General features: G+C 55.4%; 1 protein-coding gene across 2 annotated transcripts in view; it reads right to left on the bottom strand.

The window, feature by feature from the left end:
• Nucleotides 1-357: 357 nt before the first annotated feature.
• The window catches only part of CAPN15 (calpain 15), a 35,281-nt gene continuing 10,745 nt past the window's right edge, over nucleotides 358-24,893 (bottom strand). Inside the window, exons 1-12 of one of the 2 annotated variants that reach the window (XM_075566383.1) lie at nucleotides 24,476-24,857; nucleotides 16,807-17,956; nucleotides 15,660-15,868; nucleotides 14,771-14,954; nucleotides 13,839-14,062; nucleotides 12,601-12,726; nucleotides 12,059-12,211; nucleotides 10,739-10,900; nucleotides 9,359-9,600; nucleotides 8,684-8,853; nucleotides 6,180-6,358; nucleotides 358-733 (exon numbers count right to left, since the gene is read on the bottom strand). In XM_075566383.1, coding sequence (XP_075422498.1) covers nucleotides 556-733; nucleotides 6,180-6,358; nucleotides 8,684-8,853; nucleotides 9,359-9,600; nucleotides 10,739-10,900; nucleotides 12,059-12,211; nucleotides 12,601-12,726; nucleotides 13,839-14,062; nucleotides 14,771-14,954; nucleotides 15,660-15,868; nucleotides 16,807-17,956; nucleotides 24,476-24,633 — 3,135 coding nt within the window. In that variant the 5' untranslated portion in view covers nucleotides 24,634-24,857 and the 3' untranslated portion in view covers nucleotides 358-555. Of the gene's footprint in view, nucleotides 734-6,179; nucleotides 6,359-8,683; nucleotides 8,854-9,358; nucleotides 9,601-10,738; nucleotides 10,901-12,058; nucleotides 12,212-12,600; nucleotides 12,727-13,838; nucleotides 14,063-14,770; nucleotides 14,955-15,659; nucleotides 15,869-16,806; nucleotides 17,957-24,475; nucleotides 24,858-24,893 lie in introns of those variants that run through there. The other variant, XM_075566384.1, reaches the window with a different exon arrangement.

The raw sequence follows: 24,893 nt of genomic DNA, 5'->3' as shown, positions 1-24,893 counted from the left end.
TATATGTATGTACAGCCACTGTGTCCCACCCCCACCCCCCTCACAAGCCACTGTGTGTCCACCGGCCCTCACAAGCCACTGGGTCCCCCCTGGCCCTGACAAGCCACTGGGTCCCCCCCGGCCCTGACAAGCCACTGGGTCCCCCCTGGCCCTCACAAGCCACTGGGTCCCCCCTGGCCCTCACAAACCCCTACGTCCCCCCCGGCCCTCACAAACCCCTACGTCCCCCCCCGGCCCTCACAAGCTGCTGCCCCCCCCTGCTCCGGCTCCCATGGGCCTCTCCCAACCCTCTAGTCCCCTGGCCCTCCCCCCCAGCCGCTGGATCCCCCGGCCCTCCCCCCACCCGCTGGGTCCCCCGGCTCTCCCCCCACCCGCTGGGTCCCCCCGGCCCTCCCCCCCACCCGCTGGGTCCCCTGTTTGCGCAGGCTTTAGTCCTGAGTAGTTTTCAAGTGTCGCCATTCGTGACCGTGTATCGTCTATAAAGTGCTGGGCGTGCCTGCCCCGGACGGAGCGGTCACTGCCCCGGTTCTCCCTCTCGGGGGGAGGGTACGGGGGTCAGAGAGGGCGGGGGCCGTGCAGGCCGGACACAGCGGGGGTGAGCGGGGGGCTGTGGGTGCATTTGCCCGCTATCCAGTCGCTGAGGAAAGCCTGGTTGGCCTTGCGGTGAGTGAGGCGGTGAGTGATGGAGAAGCCGGCGTTGCCCTCCAGCTGAGACAGGATGACCAGCACCTGCCTGGGAGCGGGACGGAGGAGAGAGAGAAGGGGGGATAGGGGGGGGGGAAGAGGGTAATGTGGGAGGGAGGGGTAAGGGGGCGGGAAGAGAAGGAAAAGGGGGTAAGGGGAGAGAGGGGTAAGGGGAGAGGGAAATACAGGGAGATCAAGAGGGAAGTAGGGTGATGAGGGGAAGGGGAGGCGAGAAAGAGAGAGGGTGTGAGACGGAAATATGGAGGGTAGGGAGGCACAGGTTACCCCGCGCGATGTGGCACTACCTGTGTATTACCTCGCGCGATGCAGCACTACCTGTGTATTACCCCACGCGATGTGGCACTACCTGTGTATTACCCCGCGCGATGTGGCACTATCTGTGTATTACCCCGCGCGATGTGGCACTACCTGTGTATTACCCTGCACAATACTACGTTACACTGTGTGATACTACCTGTGTTACCCTGCACAATACTATGTGTTACACTGTGTGATACTACATGTGTGTTACTGTAACAGGGGAGTTATCCCTGTTCAGGTAATGTGCCTCTAATCCAGCAGTGTGGTGGTTAACTGCTGGTAGTCAATTAACAGACACCACCTGCCTGATTAGATGGCTTAGAAAAGCCTGTCTTTTGAGACAGGAAGAGAGACTCCTTAGCTCACACCTGAGCAGAACTTGGAGACACATGTCTTGAGCCCTGCCAGAAGAAACAGCAGAGCTGCTTTCAAGACACAGGGGAAACTTCTAAACCTGAATGCTGACAAACCCTGAAGAAAAGGTAGCAACCAGGGACAGAGAAGATTTTCCCTCCAAACCACAAGGAACAGATAAGACTTTCATTTATAAGACTTTATTATATCTGTTCATTTCATGCTATATGTTTGGGGCTGGGAGACATGCTTATCTAAGGGAGTTGTGAACTGCATAGTATTTCACTAGAAATACTCCCAAGTGAATAGAAGCTTTGTTTACCCCTTGTTTGGATGGTTTCCTGATGTTAAGGAAACAGGCGCAATAAAAGGCTTATTTAATTTCACTATAATCAGTCTTCCTTGCATACCTCTGTGAGCGTCCGCCTACATATGGTGTCCGAAGTGGGACGAGAGGTGGTCTTTGAAGTTAGAAAGGACCGGAGATTTGTTCTGTGAAATTTTTTTATGCTTTTTGCCTACAAACAGTCTGAGCAACTTAAAAAAAAAAAAATCTCATGCAGCAGAGATCAGAGTTAAAGTGATACACACCACTGCACTGAAACTTACAAAACCACAGATGGACTCTTTTCCCCAATCCCAAGAGGAGAGAGAGAGAGACTGCTGAAGCAGGTAAAATCTTATTTGCCTATCACAATAAAGTGTAATATGGTCATTGAAATAGGGGGTTTGCCTTCCAGCCATAGTCAGGGTTCAAGAAGTGAGTTAGCCCTTGAAAGGGATAGGCGTTTGTTATTTTCAAATGTTTAGCTGAAGCAGTGAATACAGATGGTGACCCATGAGCGGTACTGATTCTGCAAGTAAAGGCTGCCACACCGCATAGGACTACCAGTTGTGAATGGAGTATATGCAGAAAAATGTGAAAATTGATGCAAGACTGTGCTGAAGCAGGGGAATTTTCAGTAAACAAGTGCTGAGGGTAAAATTGCCTACTAGAAAAAAAGGAATTGCTGAACTGTGTAAAAGGTATCCCAAAGTGTGAAGAGTGAATGTCATAATACCCAAAGTTGAGACTGAACTCAAACAGAAAATCACATTATTTGGCTGAAGCAGAGAGATTGCACCTAGCAAGTAAATGGTGTAAAGCAAACAAAAGTTTTTACCTAGCAACTGCACATCCAGCATACCTAATGAGAGATTACACCTATCAAGTAAATGGTGTAAAGCAAATAGACGTTTTTACCTAGCAACTGCACATCTTGTATACCTGATAAGAGAAAATGCATGCACAGTACTGCTGATATTGTAAAACTTACCCAAGAAAGTCTACAGAGATGCCTGTGAGAGCTACGACCTCTACAAGCAAAATATGCCCACCTGTAGGACTACCACAATTGGGGGTTCTAGCAAATACAGTGGCAACAGCTGCAATGGCGCCTCCTGAGGTCAGGAAGAAAATTACACCTGATAGCCTAAAAATGGAGGACAAGATGCAGCGTTCCTGTAATGAACCCTACCCCACGGAAGAGTGGCCCTTCCAGTCCAATAAAGAGGAAGACATCTCTTACGGGGAACCCGAACCGAGTCACACCCACAAAACACCCCAATAATGGTAGGGGTGCCTGAACTCGGCACGAACAGAAAAGACCACTCCCTTTGATGACGAATATGATCAGCAGGAGACAGAGCGGGAGCAGTGGATCACCGAATATTTCCGTCAGCTATTACAGTTGCAAGAAAAGCCGGGTGGATCCAGTGACGCTGCTAAAATTTCAAATGAAGATGGGAGACCCCAGTATCCCTGAAGGGACGGTGTCATCCAAATCAAAAAGGCGGAAAAAGAAAAGCGGTTCTTCATGTACCGTGGAAGGAACAGACACGTCCGCAGATCCTGTGGAGAAAAAGGGGGACCGAGATGCCCTGCAGGCTAGAGAAAATGGAGAATTCGTCCTGCGTATAACCGAATATCCAGAGGGCCCAAGGCAGAAGTCGTGTACCCCAAAGAAGTGTCTGTCCTTTGCCAACAGTGAGGAACCCTCAACCAGTCATCCCAGGGAAGCGGAGCTGGAACCAGTGAGTGACGATCCCTTGACCAGCCCTGAAGATGCCCTGAAAAATGCCAGGCGTGACTGTGATCTACTCTGTGAAGAATTGGAAAGGGAGAGAGAAAATAATGCTGAGCTACAGAAGACTGTGCTCGCAATTTACTCTGAATCTGGAACAGAATTGGACGATCTCAAGACTGAGCTAGATACCGCAAACGCTACTATTTCCGCCATGGATGAAAAGCAAAGCCAATCTGATAAAATGATGACTAAGCTGAAGCGGAAGTATGAGGAGGCACTAAAGCAGATGAGTCTTTCAGCAAGACGTTCACACTCTTCGCGGAGAGCTGAATGCCTCACAACAGGAGGTCAACAATGTCCGGACAGAGGTGGACGTATCTCAGAAAGAGGTTCAGACACTCCGCAGAGCACTGGATGCCTCACATCATGAGACCAACAGCTGCCTCACAGATCTGGAAGTTTCCAGAAAGGAACTACACAGTCTCACTGAGGAGCTGGACATATCTAAAGAAACTATTGTCAATCTTGATACAGATCTCAAAGTCTCTCAGAAGGAGCTTCAGACCCTCCAGCTAGAGAAGGAAGTCTCACGCCAGGAGACTGTCATTCTCAAAGCAGATGTGTGTAAATGGAAGGAGGACTGCAAGGAGGCCCTGAATAGTACAGAGACTGTAAAGGAGAAAATTCAAGATTAAAAAGAGAAAACTTAAAACTGAAAGAAGAAAATTTTCAGTTGACAGACGAAGTCAAGGAAAAGAATGAAAAGCTGCACGAGCTTAAGGAAATAAATAGACTTTTGGAAGGTGAGAAGTTTGAAGCAGAGCACCGACTGCAAAACCAACTGCAAGGTCTGCGTACGCACCTCGAGAAGGCCGAGGAGAAGCAGCGAACTCTGCAGGAAGACAATCTGCAGGCTGTTAAAGAAATTCAAGTGCTGCAGGAACGTCTGATTACCCAGTACTGTATATCCCCGCAAAGCAGCATGAGAAACTGAAGGCTACCCTGAGCCTCACCAAAGCATCGCTAGAGGCCAAGCTTAGAACCCAGGTGACCCGGCACAAAAGGGAGCATAAGAAGGTCCAGAAACTAAAACAAGTAACTGTGGCCCGAGCAAAAAAATTCATAGTGCTTCACAATGCAATAAAAATGTGGAAGCAAGCTCAGAGGAAGCAAAGCGTGCAGATAAATTCCCTGAGAAGAGACTTGCAAGGCGCGCTCAAAAAACAGGGATCTCTCGCGGATGAGATTACAGTCCTACAAGGACAAGTATTGACCCTGACTAAGCGTCAGTATCCCACAGCCTCAAAAACCCATGAAGACAAGGGTACAGTGAGAGCTGGGAATACCGCTCATCTGAAAGACAAGGTTGCAAAATTTGAACCACCTAAACAAGCACTAGCAAAACCTTCAGCCACCCAGCAGGCAACAAAAGAAGGTACACGTGCTGAATCAAAACCAGAAGAATCCTTAGCTGATGAAGCTGAAAAGATGGGACATTCTCTGGAAGTGGGTGTGGAATTGCAACTTAACCCCAAAGAGGCTGAACTAGCAACCCAATTGAGTGGGAAAAGGGCAGAGAGACAGCTTCAAGACCAGAAAACTCAAAGGGCTGTTTTTAAACGCTCTGCAACTGCTGCCATACAGTATGCCTACAATAAGACGAGCACCCGATGCGAGGGAATCTCATGACCGCGCACGTAGCAAAAAGTCTATACTTAGAAAAAGTCCTCCTCGAGCGACTGAGGAGTGCTGATCTCAAGCACCTTCAGGAGGAGACACGAATAAACTGGAGAAAGGGCTCCAATCCCAGCAGGACTGAGGGTTCTCTTCCTCCATCCACTCTCATTCAAGTCACAGAGATATCTAGAATGAGAGTGGAAGGATGGGCTTTGGCCGTGGCAAGCCCGAGCTTCCCACAAAAAGGGGAGGTATGTAACAGGGGAGTTATCCCTGTTCAGGTAATGTACCTCTAATCCAGCAGTGTGGTGGTTAACTGCTGGTAGTCAATTAACAAACACCACCTGCCTGATTAGATGGCTTAGAAAAGCCTGTCTTTTGAGACAGAAAGAGAGACTCCTTAGCTCACACCTGAGCTGAACTTGGAGACACATGTCTTGAGCCCTGCCAGAAGAAACAGCAGAGCTGCTTTCAAGACACAGGGGAAACTTCTAATCCTGAATGCTGACAAACCCTGTAGAAAAGGTAGCAACCAGGGACAGAGAAGATTTTCCCTCCAAACCACAAGGAACAGATAAGACTTTCATTTATAAGACTTTATTATATCTGTTCATTTCATGCTATACGTTTGGGACTGGGAGACATGCTTATCTAAGGGAGTTGTGAACTGCATAGTATTTCACTAGAAATACTCCCAAGTGAATAGAAGCTTTGTTTACCCCTTGTTTGGATGGTTTCCTGATGTTAAGGAAACAGGCGCAATAAAAGGCTTATTTAATTTCACTATAATCAGTCTCCCTTGCATACCTCTGTGAGTGTCCGCCTACAGTTACCCTGCACAATACTATCGCACAGGCAATATAACGCGGTGCAACATAGCATCACGCAGGTAGTATCACACAGTGTAATACAGTATCGCACAAGTAGTATACCACGCAGTGTAACATAGTATCACGGAGTGTAACATACCATGTGACACTGCAGGATTCCGTGTGACACTGCGAGACGCTGCGGGATAACGTGTGTCACTGCGTGACCCCCCTACCCCCCCGTTGGCGGCTGCTCTTGCTCTCTCACCTGTGTAGCGGGGGGACACTGTCGTGGGTTTTCAGGCTGCCACGCGTGGACACCACGTTGAAGCTGTCCGTGCAGTCGCACTGGATGTGCAGGAAGGATTTGGGGTGCCTGTTTTCCACCACGACGATGAGGCCGGCCCAGCCATGGGTCAGGTAGTAACAGGTCATCCCTTCACGGCCCTGTGGGGAGAGCAAGGGGTCAGGGGTGCAGCCATCTCTCACACCTAGAGAGGTTGGACAGAACTGGGCATGGAAACTTCCCCTCTCGCTGGCAGGGGGGTGCCACCCATAGACCAAGAAAAAAAGGGGGGCAGGAACTCTGCAGAGGAGTCAATAGGGGGGTGTGACGTTGGGAGGGAGGGTAATGGAAAGGAAAAAGGCAAGGAAGATGGGACAGGAGAGAGAGGAGAGAGAGAGATCGCGAGGAGAGATACCAGCAGAGAGAGGAGGAAGAAAGGGAAGAAAGAGGAGGAAGAGTGAGTGAGAGAGGGGCGAGAGAGAGAGAGGGGCGAGAGAGAGAGGGGGGTGAGAGAGAGAGGGGGGCAAGAGAGAGGGGGGGCGAGAGAGAGAGGGGGGCGAGAGAGAGGGGGGCGAGAGAGAGAGGGGGGCGAGAGAGAGAGAGGGGCGAGAGAGAGAGAGCGGCGAGAGAGAGGGGGGCGAGAGAGGGGTGAGAGAAAGAGAGGGGCGAGAGAAGGAGAGAGTGAGAGTGTTGGGAGGGGGGAGTGAGAGAGAGAGAGGGCGAGAGAAGGAGAGAGTGAGAGTGTTGGGAGGGGGGGAGTGAGAGAGATAGGGGTTGTTAGGAGAAGAGAAATGAGAGAGGGTTGTTGGGAGAGTGGACGAGAGAGCGCAGCTGTTGAAAGGGGACATGAGAGACAGATGGGGGTGTTGGGAGTGGGGACGTGAGAGAGACAGATGGGGGGTGTTGAGAGAGGGGATGCGAGAGAAACAGATGGGGGGTGTTGGGACAGGGGACGTGAGAGACAGATGGGGGGTGTTGGGAGAGGGGACGTGAGAGACAGATGGGGGGTGTTGGGAGAGGGGACGTGAGAGACAGATGGGGGGTGTTGGGAGAGGGGACGTGAGAGATACGGATAGGGGGTGTTGGGAGAGGGGACGCGAGAGCGACAGATGGGGGGTGTTGGGAGAGGGGTGTGAGACAGATGGGGGGTGTTGGGAGAGGGGACGTGAGAGACAGATGGGGGGTGTTGGGAGAGGGGATGTGAGACAGATGGGGGTGTTGGGAGAGGGATGTGAGACAGATGGGGGGTGTTGGGAGAGGGGATGTGAGACAGGTGGGGGGTGTTGGGAGAGGCGATGTGAGACAGATGGGGGGTGTTGGGAGAGGCGATGTGAGACAGGTGGGGGGTGTTGGGAGAGGGGATGTGAGACAGATGGGGGGTGTTGGGAGAGGCGATGTGAGACAGATGGGGGGTGTTGGGAGAGGGATGTGAGACAGATGGGGGGTGTTGGGAGAGGGGATGTGAGACAGATGGGGGGTGTTGGGAGAGGGATGTGAGACAGATGGGGGATGTTGGGAGAGGGATGTGAGACTGATGGGGGGTGTTGGGAGAGGCGATGTGAGACAGATGGGGGGTGTTGGGAGAGGGGATGTGAGACAGATGGGGGGTGTTGGGAGAGGGATGTGAGACAGATGGGGGGTGTTGGGAGAGGGATGTGAGACAGATGGGGGGTGTTGGGAGAGGGGATGTGAGACAGATGGGGGGTGTTGGGAGAGGGGATGTGAGACAGATGGGGGGTGTTGGGAGAGGGATGTGAGACAGATGGGGGTGTTGGGAGAGGGATGTGATGGGGGGTGTTGGGAGAGGGATGTGAGACAGCTGGGGGGTGTTGGGAGAGGGATGTGAGACAGATGGGGGGTGTTGGGAGAGGGATGTGATGGGGGGTGTTGGGAGAGGGATGTGAGACAGATGGGGGGTGTTGGGAGAGGGATGTGAGAGAGACAGATGGGGGGTGTTGGGAGAGGGGATGTGAGACAGATGGGGGGTGTTGGGAGAGGGGATGTGAGACAGATGGGGGGTGTTGGGAGAGGGGATGTGAGACAGATGGGGGGTGTTGGGAGAGGGGATGTGAGACAGATGGGGGGTGTTGGGAGAGGGGATGTGAGAGATGGGGGGGTGTTGGGAGAGGGGATGTGAGAGAGACAGATGGGGGGTGTTGGGAGAGGGGATGTGAGACAGATGGGGGGTGTTGGGAGAGGGATGTGAGAGAGACAGATGGGGGGTGTTGGGAAAGGGATGTGAGACAGATGGGGGGTGTTGGGAGAGGGGATGTGAGACAGATGGGGGGTGTTGGGAGAGGGATGTGAGAGAGACAGATGGGGGGTGTTGGGAGAGGGATGTGAGACAGATGGGGGGTGTTGGGAGAGGGGATGTGAGACAGATGGGGGGTGTTGGGAGAGGGGATGTGAGACAGATGGGGGGTGTTGGGAGAGGGGACCCGAGCTCTCAGCCCTGGGGGAGTAAGTTGGCCCGGCTGTGCGGTCACCTCGTGTCGCTCCCCCTTGTCCTCGGTCAGCAGGATGATGGCGTCTGCGAGCGCCGTTGGCTGCGCCTCCACTTGTTCCACCATGACGGGACGCGAGCTGTATATGGCCAGGACGTACCCCATGGGGTCTGCGGCTGAGCGGCGGCTAACGGTGCCCGGGGGGCTGGAGTCTGAGAGAGGGGAGGGGGTCACAGCTGCTCTTCATACACATCCTATCCCTGCGTGGACGTGGTATGCTACAGTATGGACGTGGCAAACTGCACCAACGCCGTGACATAGTGGCATGTAGCAAAATGACAGTGGCACAAAGTGGCATGCAGCAACATGGCCGTGGCAGAGTGGCATGCAGCAAAATGGCCGTGGCACAGTGGCATGCAGCAACATGGCCGCGGCACAGAGTGGCATGCAGCAACATGGCCGCGGCACAGAGTGGCATGCAGCAACATGGCCGCGGCACAGAGTGGCATGCAGCAACATGGCCGCGGCACAGAGTGGCATGCAGCAACATGGCGTGGCACAGAGTGGTATGCAGCCACATGCCGTGGCACAGAGTGGTATGCAGCCACATGCCGTGGCACAGAGTGGTATGCAGCCACATGCCGTGGCACAGAGTGGTATGCTACACAAGATACAAGCGTTCCGTGGCCTCTTCCCTTTGCCTTCCACTACACCTACCCTGATCTGTGGAGGCTCCGGCTCCCGTTGCTGGCATGGCGGTCTGCCAGTGGTTAAACGCATAGCACACCACGGCATACTCCCCGGGCTCCAGCATCACGTCGCACCCCACAAACTTCTTCACTGCGCGCCGGCTGTGAGCCATGAGCCGGCCCAGCGTCACCTTCCCGGCACCGTCGTGCAGCGCGCGGAACACCATGATGCAGAGGTCCAGGAGGTGGCTGTCCGCAGTGTCAGAGCGTCTACAAGGAGGAAAGACGGGGGGGGGGAGGGGGGGTTCATACCTCCCACTACAAAGACCCTACACTGCTGAAGGAACAGCATTATGCCGGCAATGTGCTCCCTACTGTACCAGGACATATAACAGTGCTGCACCATATGCAGTCAGGAGCCTGGGGTGGCCAACTCCAGTCCTCAAGGACCACATATTAGGGATATCCCTGCTTCAGCACAGGTGGCTATATCAGTGGCTCAGTTGCCACCTGTGGTGAAGCAGGGATATCCTGAAAACATGGCCTGATAGTGGCTGTTGAGGACAGGAGTTTGCCGCCCCTGCTGGTGTAGATCCTGTTTTGGAACAGACTCAGCAGCAGAAAGGCAGCGGGCACTCGGAAATTGAAGAAAAAGTTCCTTTTATTGAGGCAACATTCCACCGACGCGTTTCGCATCTCAGCTGGGACCCGAAACGCGTCGGAGGAAAATGTTACCTCAATAAAGATCAGTTTTCTTCAATTTACGAGTGCTATTGAACCCCCTTCCTAGGAGAACATCTCACCATGATCACGTAACACCACCTTAGACGAGGAGACGCTGGTAGAACAATGTGTCCCCCTGCTATAAGAACATCTCCTCCCGGACCCAACATCCCTGTTATTTTACCAGGGAGCCACCTCTCGTTTCCACGTCTGTCCTGGGCACAAAACGCAGTGACAACGTTACTAGGTTATGGTGGGTCAAGAAAGGGGCAAAAACCTCTCCCCTGTGCGGCAAATAATAATCCCGCGTGTGAGCACTGTCACACGTCTCAGGCAGGTCTGCCACCCTGCCCTTCCCCATTATCTCTTAGCGCACAGTGTTCCCACTGCAGCCAGGGATTCTGGGTAATGACATGCAAATGAGCACACAGCGTCACCTTTTACTTCATACCCATTGTGACATGGAACCCCTCTGAGCTTCTGCCTGCCGCATTACACAGCTTTCAAGCACAGCTCGGGCTAAAGAAGTGCAGAGCTGGCAACCCTACTCATAGACGGCTTTTTTTCCCGACCTTCAAACATGTTTACAGTGTAAAGCAGCCGAGGTCTGGAAGGCTCCTCTCGCGGCCTCTGTGCTGCAGTCTCTCCCCACACCCTGTCCCAGCTGGTCCCACCGGGCTCTCACCTGCTGCCCTCCTGAAAGAGGGAGTACTCCAGCGCCGTGCGCTCCAGCACCGCGAGAGACGTGACGGTCACTGGGACCGAGGCCTTGCTGGGGAAGGTGCCCTGGACTCGGACCTCGTGCCAGTCCGTGTGAATCTTACAGATGTCCACCGAGTCAAAATACCTGGGAGGGGGGGAAGGTGGGGTGTGGTAGGAGGTAGAGAGGGAAGAGAGAGGAGGTAGAGATGGAAGAGAGAGGAGGTAGAGAGGGAAGAGAGAGGAGGTAGATGGAAGAGAGGAGGTAGAGATGGAAGAGAGAGGAGGTAGAGAGGGAAGAGAGGAGGTAGAGAGGGAAGAGAGGAGGTAGAGAGGGAAGAGAGGGGAGGTAGAGAGGGAAGAGAGAGGAGGTAGAGAGGGAAGAGAGGAGGTAGAGATCGAAGAGAGAGAAGGTAGAGAGGGAAAAGAGAGGAGGTAGAGAGGGAAGAAAGAGGAGGTAGAGAGGGAAGAGAGAGAAGGTAGAGAGGGAAAAGAGGGAAGGAGGGCGGAAAGTCGGAAGAGTAGAATGAGAAAAAGTGAGAGAAGAGAAAAGGTGAGAATGAGAGAAAATGCATGAGGGAGAGAGAGACAGGGACGGAGAGACGGAGAGAGAGGAGAAGGAGGGGACAGGGAGGGAAAGTAGAAGGGAGAGCAAGATCAGAATGAGGGAAATAGACGGGAAAAGGTAGAAGGAAGATGAGGCGGCGGTAGGGATGGAGGCGGCGGTAGGGAGGGAGGGAGGGGAGAGAGAGGGAGAAGGACAGAGACAAAGGGGTTGTGCATGAGAAAGGAGTGGGGGTGTAGGGCAGAGGCAGAAAAGCAGCAATATGTTATAAACTTTCACATTGCTGTAATATGCAGGTGTACGGCGCGGTCCCACGCGGTGACTGGGCCTACGCAGCGCCGTGTGCTGGGGGAGATTCGGGTCCCATTCATTTCACTGGCGCTGATCTCATGCCCAGTATCAGGGAGAATTCACTACAAGGAATGGGATCGCTGCTCCCCCTGCACGTAATCCCTTTCCTCATTCATTTGCACAGGGGCTGCTAATAAACGCCGCGTGACGGGAGACGCCGCGAGACGTGAGACGCCGCGTGACGGGAGACGGCGCGATACGGGAGACGCCGCGAGACGGGAGACGCCGCGAGACGGGAGACGCTGCGAGACGGGAGACGCCGCGAGACGCCGCGAGACGCCGCGAGACGCCGCGTGACGGGAGACGCCGCGTGACGGGAGACGCCGCGTGATGGGGGACGCCGCGTGTGGCGTTTGGGTTCTGCTGACGCAGGGGCGTTCTGGCTCTCACCGGATGAAATCGCTGTACTCCATCCAGAAGACGCCCTCGCTGCTCCCGTTCGGCATCAGCTCGAGCTTTAGCTGCGCCGGCCACGTGGGCCACTCATCTGACCAGCTCCCGTTCCAGGAGAAGCGACCCCAGGGGTTACGTAACCGGAGCAGCCTGCAAAGCATGATGGGAAAGGCTGTACGAAGAGCACAACATCCCGCGCCCAGTGTCAGAGAAGCGCAGCGACCTGTATCCCGCACCCAGCGAGACAAGCGCAGCGCCCTGTATCCCGCGCCCAGACCCAGCGAGACAAGCGCAGCGCCCTGTATCCCGCACCCAGACCGAGCGAGACAAGCGCAGCGCCCTGTATCCCGCGCCCAGACCCAGCGAGACAAGTTCATTGCTCTGCATGTTATTATATTGCCGTGGAAAGCATGCAGAGGAGGCAGAGATATGAGAAAGGATTGCTCATAGTCATAGATATCCGATGAGAACCCTACACCCTTGTGTGTCTGACGCGCTTGTGCTCCCATCTCCCTCCCGTCTGTAAGCTCCCTGCTCACCTGAAGCCCTGAATTTCCCTCACGTCCAGTATGGAGTAGGCGTGCCGGGGCCGCAGTCCCACGCTCTCATAGGCAGTGTCGTCTACCTTCATGTTCCCTCCTCCGCAGGAAGCTCCCATCAGGAAACTGTACTCACAGGTGTTAGAAAAGTCAGCAGTCTTTTATTTCTTCAATCAGCTTCAGTAAAAATACAGCATACTATATACTTCAGCTCAGCTTCAAGTATCTGAAGGTAGTAACTTAGGCTATATTCAAAGTGATTCTTATACCCTCAGGACAAAGAGACATAAATCACTGGTCTTAGCTAACTATTTTTGCTAACTAAACATACTGATTTCTCAGGAAGATAAAGAATTAAGAAAAATATATCAGGGCTAGAGTAGAAAGAGAGACATATCAGAGCATATAAAACAGAGAGGGATCCTAGGAACTGTTTAAAATAACAGACATAGCTAGATAGAGCTAAGAACAGGGTCACACCTGTCAGAATATAAATTATAGCTTATACACAATGTATGGGAAACCAGGAAAGGAATCTTATCACTAAAAATGTCCTGGTTTCATGTTGCCCTTACGTTTGAAGCTGCCCATAAAAATCCTTCATGAGAAGAGCAAATTAAAACATGGTAACGTATTGTATGCGGAATATATATTATATATATATATATATATATATATATATATATATATATATATATATATATATATATATATACACACACACTGATTGCTATCCTACTAAATATAGATTATATATATAATAATATATATCAACAGGAGAGAAAACCAAACAGAAGATGTGTGAGAGCACAGAAATACAGGGGACCTCTCCTACCTGTGTATAGAAGGAGCTGAGGGGATCTATTCTATCTGTGTATTAGAGGAGCAGAGGGGACCTCTCCTACCTGTGTATAGAAGGAGCAGAGGGGATCTATTCATCCTGTGTATAGGAGAAGCTGAGGGGATCTATTCTACCTGTGTATAGGAGAAGCTGAGGGGATCTATTCTACCTGTATATAGTAGAAGCTGAGGGGATCTATTCTGTGTATAGGAGGAGCAGAGGGAATCTCTGTGTATAAGTGCAGATGCCTATAGATATGCTGTATTGTCCTTATATCCATGTCCACTTATCTCTACCCCCGACTTCCTCAAGAGCACCACCTCCTACACCCGACTAGATCCTTATTAGCCCTCCCCCTCTCTGGCTCTGCCTCCCCACTACGCCCCCTTGCTCTTACCCAGCCTCCTTAGAGCTCAGCATTTTGGCCCAGATGAGGTCAGTGTCTACGGTCTCCTCCCGGGGGTTAGTGGAGCTGACCTGCAGCATCAGGCTCTCGCAGGGGGCTCCCGTCAGCGTAGCCAGGCCCTCGATGGCACGGCCGGCCTGGAGGGCGAAGTAGGAGCCGTGCAGCTTTGCCAGGGCCTTCTCGATCAGCGCCACCCATAGCTGCTTCCTCTGAGCCTGCGAGGGGGGGAGGGCACAAAGGGAGGTGGGCATCACATGGCAAGCACTCCTTTCTGAGCCTAGTTACTAGAGCATTAGATTGTAAGCTCTCGGGGACGGGGGTTCACTGCCCCGTCAGCATTCTAAGGGAAGGGGCCGGATTAACACAGGCTACTTCTGTCATAATTACAGTGTTTTATCAGCATAGTCCCTCGATAAGGGAAATGGTTTCATAAAGGTGATCCCGACTTTCTTCTCTTCCACTGAGCCACTGATTGCGCCCCCTCTGCTGAAGCTGGGACTGATTGCGCCCCCTCTGCTGAAGCTGGGACTGATTGAGCCACCTGTGCTGAAGCAGGGACTGATTGAGCCACCTGTGCTGAAGAAAGGATATCCTGAAACCTGACCGGCTGGGGGCCCTTAAGGACTGGAGTTGGCCAACCCATGGAATCGGTTTCTCGGAGGGAGCATTACCGTCCTTGTGCAAAACTCTGCAAACTGGGGCCGAGAACACGGGGGACAGACGGACGCCAGAGGAAATCCCGCCCCTCCCACGTGTCAGCTCTCCGACTTTACCAACTGAAATAGGATTGCAAAATACGTATAGGTGTCACGTTTTGGTAACCAAGGCTTCAATCGCCCAGACGTGACCCCTTAAACATGTCACTTTGTTCCTCCCTTCGGGGGCAGGGAGGGGAGAGGCGGTGGTCTTCCGTCTCCACTGACCTGAGAGAAGAGCAGGTACCCGGCCTCGTCGCACGGCAACATGTCATCCACCAGCACCGTGATCCATGTGCCGTCTTTGCACAGCCGCACCTGGTAAGCCCCCTCTGGGCACATCCCCCGCGTGATCATCACCCGCTCTACCAGCTCCGGCCGCTCCGCCAGCACCGCTAGGGCACTGAGGAACCTGTGCGAGGAGGAGTGGTCCGGCGTCACACCATCATCATCCTCTCCTCCTCTCCTCTACCACGACACCCATCGTGCAGTACCTCCCCCTCCCCTTGTATCCACTCTCCCTTTTAGATTGTAAGCTCTTTGCCCACACTGCCCCATTCTATGTGAACATGGTCTTCACACTATTGTACTGCACTGTGGAATATGTTGGCGCTTTATCAACAAGTTATAACGCTGCTCCGCTGCTCCATGGACACTGAATACTTAATTCTCCCCTTTCAATGACATTTACCTAATTGCTCTGTGTCTAGAGATAACCAAATGTATTTATTTTTGCTTTGTGACTGCTACTATAAATTAAACAAACAGATACATGTGCAGGGCAGCAAGCGTCTGATGATGATGGATTTCATAAGGCCACAAATAAGGATGTAATTGCGGTGGAAATGTTACCTAACGAAGCCAATCACACGGAGAAGTCGTTAACAAAATGTTTTCGCCGCTCTGTTCCTCGGAGGATAACCAGGCATTTTTCTGACCCCTTCTCAATGTTTTTGGCTTCCTTACACAACAAATCTACACAGAGTCCTATCACAAGAGATGAGGTAAAGACCGTGAAGGCTCCTCCGATCCTAAAAAGACGATCGTTACGGAGGGCTGAGCCATGAAACACCTCTAGCTCTGCATTTCCAAACTTGTGTCCCAAGCAGCGCCTCACCAGCAGTTTCCCAGAAGCCCTTGCAAGATATCGGAGGGCCGCAGCGTGCGGAAGACCGTCCACTTGACCATGCGGTCTTTGAAGATGCTGCCGCTGATTTCGTGAGGCCGCAGCCACTGTTTGACGCGCTGCTGGACGCTGTCGGACTCCGGGAATCCCACAGAGCGCGGGCCCGGGGGGAAGCTGTCATCCACGAAATTCACCCTGTTCTGGGGTGGGGGACACAGAAAAGGACCGTGGTCAGGGAGGGAGGGAGAGTGGGACAAGAGAGAGCGTTAGCACGGGATCAGGAGGGATTCGGCAGTGGCAACGGGGCGGGCACAGCTGGTAGAGCAGGGAGGGCCCGGGGATGGCTGGCAGTGCAGAGTGGGTAGGGAGTGGGCAGGGGGGCTGGCAGAGTGGGAAGGGAGTGGGGGGCTGGAAGAGAGGGGAGGGGGCAGGGAGGGCTGGCAGCGCAGGGAGTGGGAGGGATATAACCAGAGTGGGGAGGAGGCAGGGGCTGGCAGCGCAGGGAGGGCTGGGAGAGGGCAGGGGCAGGCAGAGCGGGGAGGGGGCAGGGAGGGCTGGCAGCGCAGGGAGTGGGAGGGATATAACCAGAGTGGGGAGGAGGCAGGGGCTGGCAGCGCAGGGAAGACTGGGAGAGGGCAGGGGCAGGCAGAGCGGGGAGGGTGCAGGGAGGGCTGACAGCGCAGGGAGTGGGAGGGATATAACCAGAGTGGGGAGGGCTGGCAGAGTGGGGAGGAGGCAGGGGTTGGCAGCGCAGGGAGGGCTGGGAGAGGGGGGAAGAGGGCAGGGGCTGGCAGAGCAGGGAGGGCTGGGAGAGGGCAGGGGCTGGTAGGGTTGGCAGAGCGGGGAGGGGGCAGGGGCTGGCAGAGCGGGGAGGGGCTGGCAGAGCGGGGAGGGGGCAGGGAGGGCTAGCAGAGTGGGAAGAGGGCAGGCAGAGTTGGAAGGGCTGGCAGACCGGGGAGGGGGCAGGGGCTGGCAGAGTGGGGTGGGGGTAGGGAAGGCTGGCAGAGCGGGGAGGGCTGGCATCACAGGGAGAGGGCAGACAGGGCAGTGGCAGAGATGGGGGGGCAGGACTGCATTGGCAGGGTTGCCGTGGCAGACTGTGCCAATTCTGCAGCACATGCCGATCGGCGGCCCTCACCTCCCGACAGAAGCTGACAATATTTTCCCACAGCTCCTTGGCCTCCCCTTCGTCCGTCTGTCGGCGCGTCTCCGCCCTCACGCTCTCCCTGCGCCGAAGCTGCCGAGTCCGCGTCCGGTGCTGTGCCACGTAGCGCTGGGGCGTGTGGCAGGCCGCGCAGTGCTTGGCTTTCGCCTCGTTCAGCAGAGTGCACGCTGGGCAGTCCCACTCTGCCTTGCGGGAGGCTGGCGTGGGGAGGGCAGCAGTGCCGGGGGGCGACGGGAGCCCCTCGCCCGGCCCGCCCTCCCCTTCCGCTCCCCGTTCTGCCCCACAGACCCAGCATCGGCTGGCAGTCCTCGGGTTCCGGAGAGCACATGTGCAGCAATGCCAGCTCGAGTCCGGGCTGTGCTTCACGGGCGACGGCGGCTCAGCCGGGGCGGGTTCAGCAGCGGGCATCTCCTCCTCCAGGACGCTCAGGCGCTTGGGGAGGCGACCGGGGGCAGAGGGAGGCGGGGAAAGCGGGTTCTCGGGTGCTACTTCCCTCCTGCTTCTGGGGATAGGGACGTTGTGCGGCCCCGGAGAGAGCGGCAGAGCCGGGAGGGGTCGTGGGGAGTCGGGCTCTCGGAGTGGGGCCGCCGCCGGCTCCTCTGGGCCCTGGAAGGCGGCAGGAGGGGGGAGGATCTCCGGGACCACCAGAGCCTCAGGGGGGATGTTGGGCAAGGACAGTTTGCGGGGCCCCCCGCAGGCCGAGCAGGAGCTGGACACCGGCGTGTTAACGAGGGTGCAGCGGGGGCAGCTCCAACCCGATGCTGCCGGGAAAGGGAGGGCGGGGGCGCCGACTGGCTCTGGCTCCTGGCTGGGAGGTACCGGCTCGTCCCGTGGTGACCGTGGGAGGCCATTTGGGACGGGCACAGAGGGCAGGAAGCCGCACAGCTGGCAGCCAGTGGCGGGGGGGGAGGCGTTGGTGGGGGTGAGGTTGGTGAAGGTGCAGCGGCTGCAGGTCCAGCGCTGCTCCGCGGAGCTGAGGCGCAGGATGTGGTTGAGGTCGGGCTGGTGGCGCGGAGCCTCGCAGATGGTGCAGTGACGCTGCCCCGCGGGGTTCAGGTAGGTGCAGCGGCAGCATGACCACTCCCTGCAGGAGGAGGAGGGGGCAGCCATGGGGTCCGGAGGCCTGCAGGGGGAGGGAGGGAGGGAGGGAGGGAGGGAGAGGGGAGTGGTGAGAGAGGAGGGACGTGGGGAACCATATAGTGAGAGGGAGAAGGGAGAGAGCGAGTGAGCTAACGAAGAACATGAGAGCGAGTGAGCAACATGAGAGAGTGAAAGAAAGAACGCAAGAGAGGGGGGAGGAGAGAGAGGGGGGAGGAGAGAGAGAGAGGGGGGAGGAGAGAGAGAGAGGGGGGAGGAGAGAGGGGAAAAGAGGGAAGAGAGAGGGGAGGAAGAGAGAGAGGGGGGGAAGAGAGAGAGGGGGGGAAGAGAGAGAGGGGGTCGGAAGAGAGAGGGGGTCGGAAGAGAGAGGGGGTCGGAAGAGAGAGGGGGTCGGAAGAGAGAGGGGTCGGAAGAGAGAGGGGGTCGGAAGAGAGAGGGGTCGGAAGAGAGAGGGGTCGGAAGAGAGAGGGGGTCGGAAGAGAGAGGGGTCGGAAGAGATAGGGGGCGGAAGAGGGAGGGGTCGGAAGAGAGAGGGGTCGGAAGAGGGAGGGGTCGGAAGAGGGAGGGGTCGGAAGAGGGAGGGGTCGGAAGAGGGAGGGGTCGGAAGAGAGAGGGGGTCGGAAGAGAGAGGGGGCGGAAGAGGGAGGGGTCGGAAGAGAGAGGGGTCGGAAGAGGGAGGGGTCGGAAGAGGGAGGGGTCGGAAGAGGGAGGGGTCGGAAGAGGGAGGGGTCGGAAGAGAGAGGGGGTCGGAAGAGAGAGGGGTCGGAAGAGAGAGGGGGTCGGAAGAGAGAGGGGTCGGAAGAGAGAGGGGTCGGAAGAGGGAGGGGTCGGAAGAGGGAGGGGTCGGAAGAGGGAGGGGTCGGAAGAGGGAGGGGTCGGAAGAGGGAGAGGTCGGAAGAGGGAGGGGTCGGAAGAGGGAGGGGTCGGAAGAGGGAGGGGTCGGAAAAGGGAGGGGTCGGAAGAGGGAGGGGGCGGAAGAGGGAGGGGGCGGAAGAGGGAGGGGGCGGAAGAGGGAGGGGGCGGAAGAGGGAGGGGGCGGAAGAGGGAGGGGGCGGAGAGAGAAGGGGGAAGGGAGAGAGAGGGGTCGGAAGAGAGAGGGGTCGGAAGAGAGAGGGGGCGGAAGAGATAGGGGGCGGAAGAGGGAGGGGTCGGAAGAGAGAGGGGTCGGAAGAGAGAGGGGTCGGAAGAGGGAGGGGTCGGAAGAGGGAGGGGTCGGAAGAGGGAGGGGTCGGAAGAGGGAGGGGTCGGAAGAGGGAGAGGTCGGAAGAGGGAGGGGTCGGAAGAGGGAGGGGTCGGAAGAGGGAGGGGTCGGAAAAGGGAGGGGTCGGAAGAGGGAGGGGGCGGAAGAGGGAGGGGGCGGAAGAGGGAGGGGGCGGAAGAGGGAGGGGGCGGAAGAGGGAGGGGGCGGAAGAGGGAGGGGGCGGAGAGAGAAGGGGGAAGGGAGAGAGAGGGGTCGGAAGAGAGAGGGGTCGGAAGAGAGAGGGGGCGGAAGAGATAGGGGGCGGAAGAGGGAGGGGTCGGAAGAGAGAGGGGTCGGAAGAGGGAGGGGTCGGAAGAGGGAGGGGTCGGAAGAGGGAGGGGTCGGAAGAGAGAGGGGGTCGGAAGAGAGAGGGGGTCGGAAGAGAGAGGGGGTCGGAAGAGAGAGGGGTCGGAAGAGAGAGGGGTCGGAAGAGAGAGGGGTCGGAAGAGGGAGGGGTCGGAAGAGGGAGGGGTCGGAAGAGGGAGGGGTCGGAAGAGGGAGGGGGCGGAAGAGGGAGGGGGCGGAAGAGGGAGGGGGCGGAAGAGGGAGGGGGCGGAAGAGGGAGGGGGCGGAGAGAGAAGGGGGAAGGGAGAGAGAGAGAAGGGGGAAGGGAGAGAGAGGCGGGGTTGAGAGAGAGGAGGAAAGTGGAGAACATGAGAGAGGGAGGTTTGTTGTAACAGAAATTGGGGGGTGGAGGGGGGGGAGAGCAGAACAGGTGATAAAGAGCCCCAGCTACGATTCCACTTTACCCATATAATAACAACAGGGGCCAGGACACACGTGAAAACGAGAGGCGACTCTCAATGTATTTTTCCTGGTAAGATATGTTACAAATAAATGTCCTTTAACAGGGGTGTTTGGCCCGGGAGGAGATGTTCTTATAGCAGGGGGTGACATTGTTATACCAGCGTCTCCTCATCTAAGGTGGTGTTATGTGATCATGGTGAGATGTTCTCCTAGGAAGGGGTTCAATAGCACTCGTAAATTGAAGAAAACTGATCTTTATTGAGGTAACATTTTCCTCCAACGCGTTTCGGGTTCCAGATGAGATGCGAAACGCGTCAGAGGAATGTTGCCTCAATAAAAGGAACTTTTTCTTCAATTTCCGAGTGCCCGCTGCCTTTCTGTAATTGAGTCTGTTCCAAAACAGGATCTACACCAGCAGGAGCGGCAAACTCCTGTCTTCAAGGGCCACCAACAAGTCATGTTTTCAGGATATCCCTGCTTCAGCACAGGTGGCTCAATCATTGACTGGGCCACCTGTGCTGAAGCAGGGATATCCCTAATACTTGACCTGATGGTGGCCCTTGATAACTAGAGTTGGCAAACCCTGTACTAAAGGATTAGATCCATGGCCGCATATGGTGCAGCACTGTTATCCGTTCTGGTAAAGTAAGAACGGCGCTCGGCTCCAACAAAAAGCCGTCCTTTTGCGAAGGAGCGCGGCTGCACGGACGATTTTTCGTGCGTCAAAATCATTTGATAAAGACGTGCCACGGCCGGGGGCCACGTGAGCAGTTCAGCCAATGAGGGCGAACCGCTTATGTGACGTCACAGGAACGCCTCCGGCACACCTCCCCATCGCGTCTCCTCCTACAGATCCCGAGGCCTCGGATCGCCTCTGCAGCAAGCGCGCGCGGCGTCATGCGCTCCGTCGCACGCGCCTGCTGTGTCCGAGGTCTTACAAATTTTTCTAAGGGAGGCTTACAGACGTGAGGGGAAAGAAGTGACTTATTGGAAGTGCAGTGTGTCGGTGTGCCGCAGACTCCGGAGGAACAGGATCACACGCTCATTAGAAGCAGCGTGAATACACCACGCTTGTTTGTGTTGCATGATTCCGATTGCTGAACAAACACAGTGCGAACATATTGCAGAGGGGGAGAAGCGGCACATGGCCAAACTTAGATTGTTATCACGCTGCGATGTGTGAGATTACAGACCTACAATCCAGGCCTTCCGGGCCTCTGATCTCTGGGCTATTACAGGACGGTGACCCTACTCCTGCAGTGTAGCTGCTTTTATAAGTGTGTGAGGTATAGCAGCTGAGAGGGACCCATGGGAGGGGGTTTCTGCTTTGTATATTAAAAAAGGGGATCACCCAGATGTGACCCCTTAAACGTGTCACTGCCATTTGTACAATTTTAACCCTAAGAGAGACTGACCCCTTAACCCTGTCACTGCCATTAGTACACTTTGCCCCTAGGAGGGACTGACTCCTTAACCATGTCACTGCCATTAGTACACTTTGCCCCTAGGAGGGACTGACCCCTTAAACATGTCACTGCCATTAGTACACTTTGCCCCTAGGAGGGACTGACCCCTTAAACATGTCACTGCCATTAGTACACTTTGCTCCTAGGAGGGACTGACTCCTTAACCATGTCACTGCCATTAGTACACTTTGCCCCTTGGAGGGACAGACCCCTTAACCATGTCACTGCCATTAGCACACTTTGCCCCTAGGAGGGACTGACCCCATAACCATGTCACTGCCATTAGTACACTTTGCTCCTAGGAGGGACTGACTCCTTAACCATGTCACTGCCATTAGTACACTTTGCCCCTTGGAGGGACAGACTCCTTAACCATGTCACTGCCATTAGTACACTTTGCCCCTAGGAGGGACTGACCCCTTAAACATGTCACTGCCATTAGTACACTTTGCCCCTAGGAGGGACTGACCCCTTAAACATGTCACTGCCATTAGTACACTTTGCTCCTAGGAGGGACTGACTCCTTAACCATGTCACTGCCATTAGTACACTTTGCCCCTTGGAGGGACAGACCCCTTAACCATGTCACTGCCATTAGCACACTTTGCCCCTAGGAGGGACTGACCCCATAACCATGTCACTGCCATTAGTACACTTTGCCCCTAGGAGGGACTGACCCCTTAACCATGTCACTGCCATTAGTACACTTTGCCCCTAGGAGGGACGGACCCCTTACAGGTGTTGGTTACATGCAGCAGAATATCATATGAATACACCTGTAGCACCCCCCGTGTCCCGGAGAAATCTCACTTTCTCCTAACGTAAGCACATTGACGGCTCAGAGACTAAGCAGCTCGGATCTCGCAGATTACAGGCTGGGGGTGGGAGGAGGGGGTTTATTTCCAGCGTCTTCCCACCGTGTCACTGGGGGACAATGTGACGCCGGCTGCTGTTAATAGAGAGACACCCGGGGAAAGGAGACACCCCGGCTCCAGCGTGCGCTAATGCTTCCCGCACCCGGCAGCGTTACAAACCCTGGGGTAAAAGCCCGGGCCCCCCTAACCAGGGACGTTACACGCTGTATTTACACTGCGGACTCTGCCAAGCGCTTCACATTTAAGGACTTCAGTCACTATTACACTACGGTGGGACAGTGTGCAGCCGCCTCGGGGCTGGAATCCTGGCCGCACGTGCAGTGGGGACAATTATTGCTCTTGTAATAGAGGAGGGACACTGTATCTACTTCTGAACAGAGGACTTACTTGCTATCCTGTTCCCATCCCCTTATATATATTGGGACTTCCTACTAACCCATCATTTGCATATATGCAATCATATTATTTGTGGCGAAACATCCTTTGGAGGCTTGTTCCTCCTGTGTAGCACTAGATACAGGCTCCCATCCATTTCAAACCAGTTATACTGCCGGCATTAGCCAAACACAAACAGGACCATACAAAAACTGCACCATGGATAATCTCCCTGCAGCTACAAGAGCTTACCAACAGTCTTATCACACAAGATTGGGTCAAGATTGTAAATACTCTTTAAAGCATTTGCTTATAAATTTAAAATGTTATTGCAGAATAACAGCGCAGTGTTTAACCCATAATACATGCTACTGCCAGGAGCAGTGCAAACCGCCCACACCAATGTGCATTATACTGATAAAGGCACCATTAGAAAACAGATCTGGTAGAGCACGGGCAGCGGCAGTGCCAGCCTCCCCTACACACACACAGCCTGATGTACATGTGAGGGACAGAGAGGGCAGCGGCAGTGCCAGCCTCCCCTACACACACACAGTCTGATGTACATGTGAGGGACAGAGAGGGCAGCGGCAGTGCCAGCCTCCCCTACACACACACAGCCTGATGTACATGTGAGGGACAGAGAGGGCAGCGCCAGTGCCAGCCTCCCCTACACACACACAGCCTGATGTACATGTGAGGGACAGAGAGGGCAGCGCCAGTGCCAGCCTCCCCTACACACACACAGTCTGATGTACATGTGAGGGACAGAGAGGGCAGCGGCAGTGCCAGCCTCCCCTACACACACACAGCCTGATGTACATGTGAGGGACAGAGAGGGCAGCGCCAGTGCCAGCCTCCCCTACACACACACACACAGCCTGATGTACATGTGAGGGACAGAGAGAGCAGCGGCAGTGCCAGCCTCCCCTACACACACACAGCCTGATGTACATGTGAGGGACAGAGAGGGCAGCGGCAGTGCCAGCCTCCCCTACACACACACAGCCTGATGTACATGTGAGGGACAGAGAGGGCAGCGGCAGTGCCAGCCTCCCCTACACACACACAGCCTGATGTACATGTGAGGGACAGAGAGGGCAGTGCCAGCCTCCCCTACACACACACAGCCTGATGTACATGTGAGGGACAGAGAGGGCAGCGCCAGTGCCAGCCTCCCCTACACACACACAGCCTGATGTACATGTGAGGGACAGAGAGGGCAGTGCCAGCCTCTCCTACACACACACAGCCTGATGTACATGTGAGGGACAGAGAGAGCAGCGGCAGTGCCAGCCTCCCCTACACACACACACAGCCTGATGTACATGTGAGGGACAGAGAGGGCAGCGGCAGTGCCAGCCTCCCCTACACACACACACAGCCTGATGTACATGTGAGGGACAGAGAGGGCAGCGGCAGTGCCAGCCTCCCCTACACACACACACAGCCTGATGTACATGTGAGGGACAGAGAGGGCAGTGCCAGCCTCCCCTACACACACAGCCTGATGTACATGTGAGGGACAGAGAGGGCAGCGGCAGTGCCAGCCTCCCCTACACACACACAGCCTGATGTACATGTGAGGGACAGAGAGGGCAGCGGCAGTGCCAGCCTCCCCTACACACACACACTATGCAGATAGTGGATGGGTACAGTGCAGGCAGCTCCCATACACATACTGTGCTAACTATCCGTTAACTAGTACAGTGCCGGCAGCAGCGGTGCAAGGCTCCCCTACACATACATTACAAGAAAAGCCCCACTTGTGCAGGGTACCATCTCCATGCATTAGTGCGGGCACACGCACGCAGGAAGCGTCAGACACACGCTACTCTTACCCGTCATGCCCGTGCGTGGGTAAGGCTGTGTCCTCCCACACAGACCCCGGGGCCCCTCTCCTGTGCCAGCCCAGCACGCTGTGCCCGGGATATGCAGTGCCCGCAAAGCCATGGTTAGAATCTGCCTCTGCTGCCAGGGAGGACGCCGAGCTACCCATGTGTGCCACCCCTGCCCGCTCTCACACAACTTTATCCCGGGTTAGATCCGGGCCAGCTGCACAGAAAGTGCCCCAACACAGCCGAAGGCATGAGAGAATGACAGGGTGACAGTGTCCACAACAGAGAGCGCGAGAGGACAGCTGTGAAGAGGGAGGGACAGAGAATGTAGAAAGAGAGAGAGGGAGGGACAGAGAATGTAGAAAGAGAGAGAGAGGGAGGGACAGAGATTATAGAAAGAGAGAGAGAGGGAGGGACAGAG

This window comes from Ascaphus truei, chromosome 11 (assembly GCF_040206685.1).
Source record: "Ascaphus truei isolate aAscTru1 chromosome 11, aAscTru1.hap1, whole genome shotgun sequence".
Classification (NCBI taxonomy): Eukaryota; Metazoa; Chordata; class Amphibia; order Anura; family Ascaphidae; genus Ascaphus; species Ascaphus truei.
This window is presented reverse-complemented; position numbering and strand designations above follow the sequence as displayed.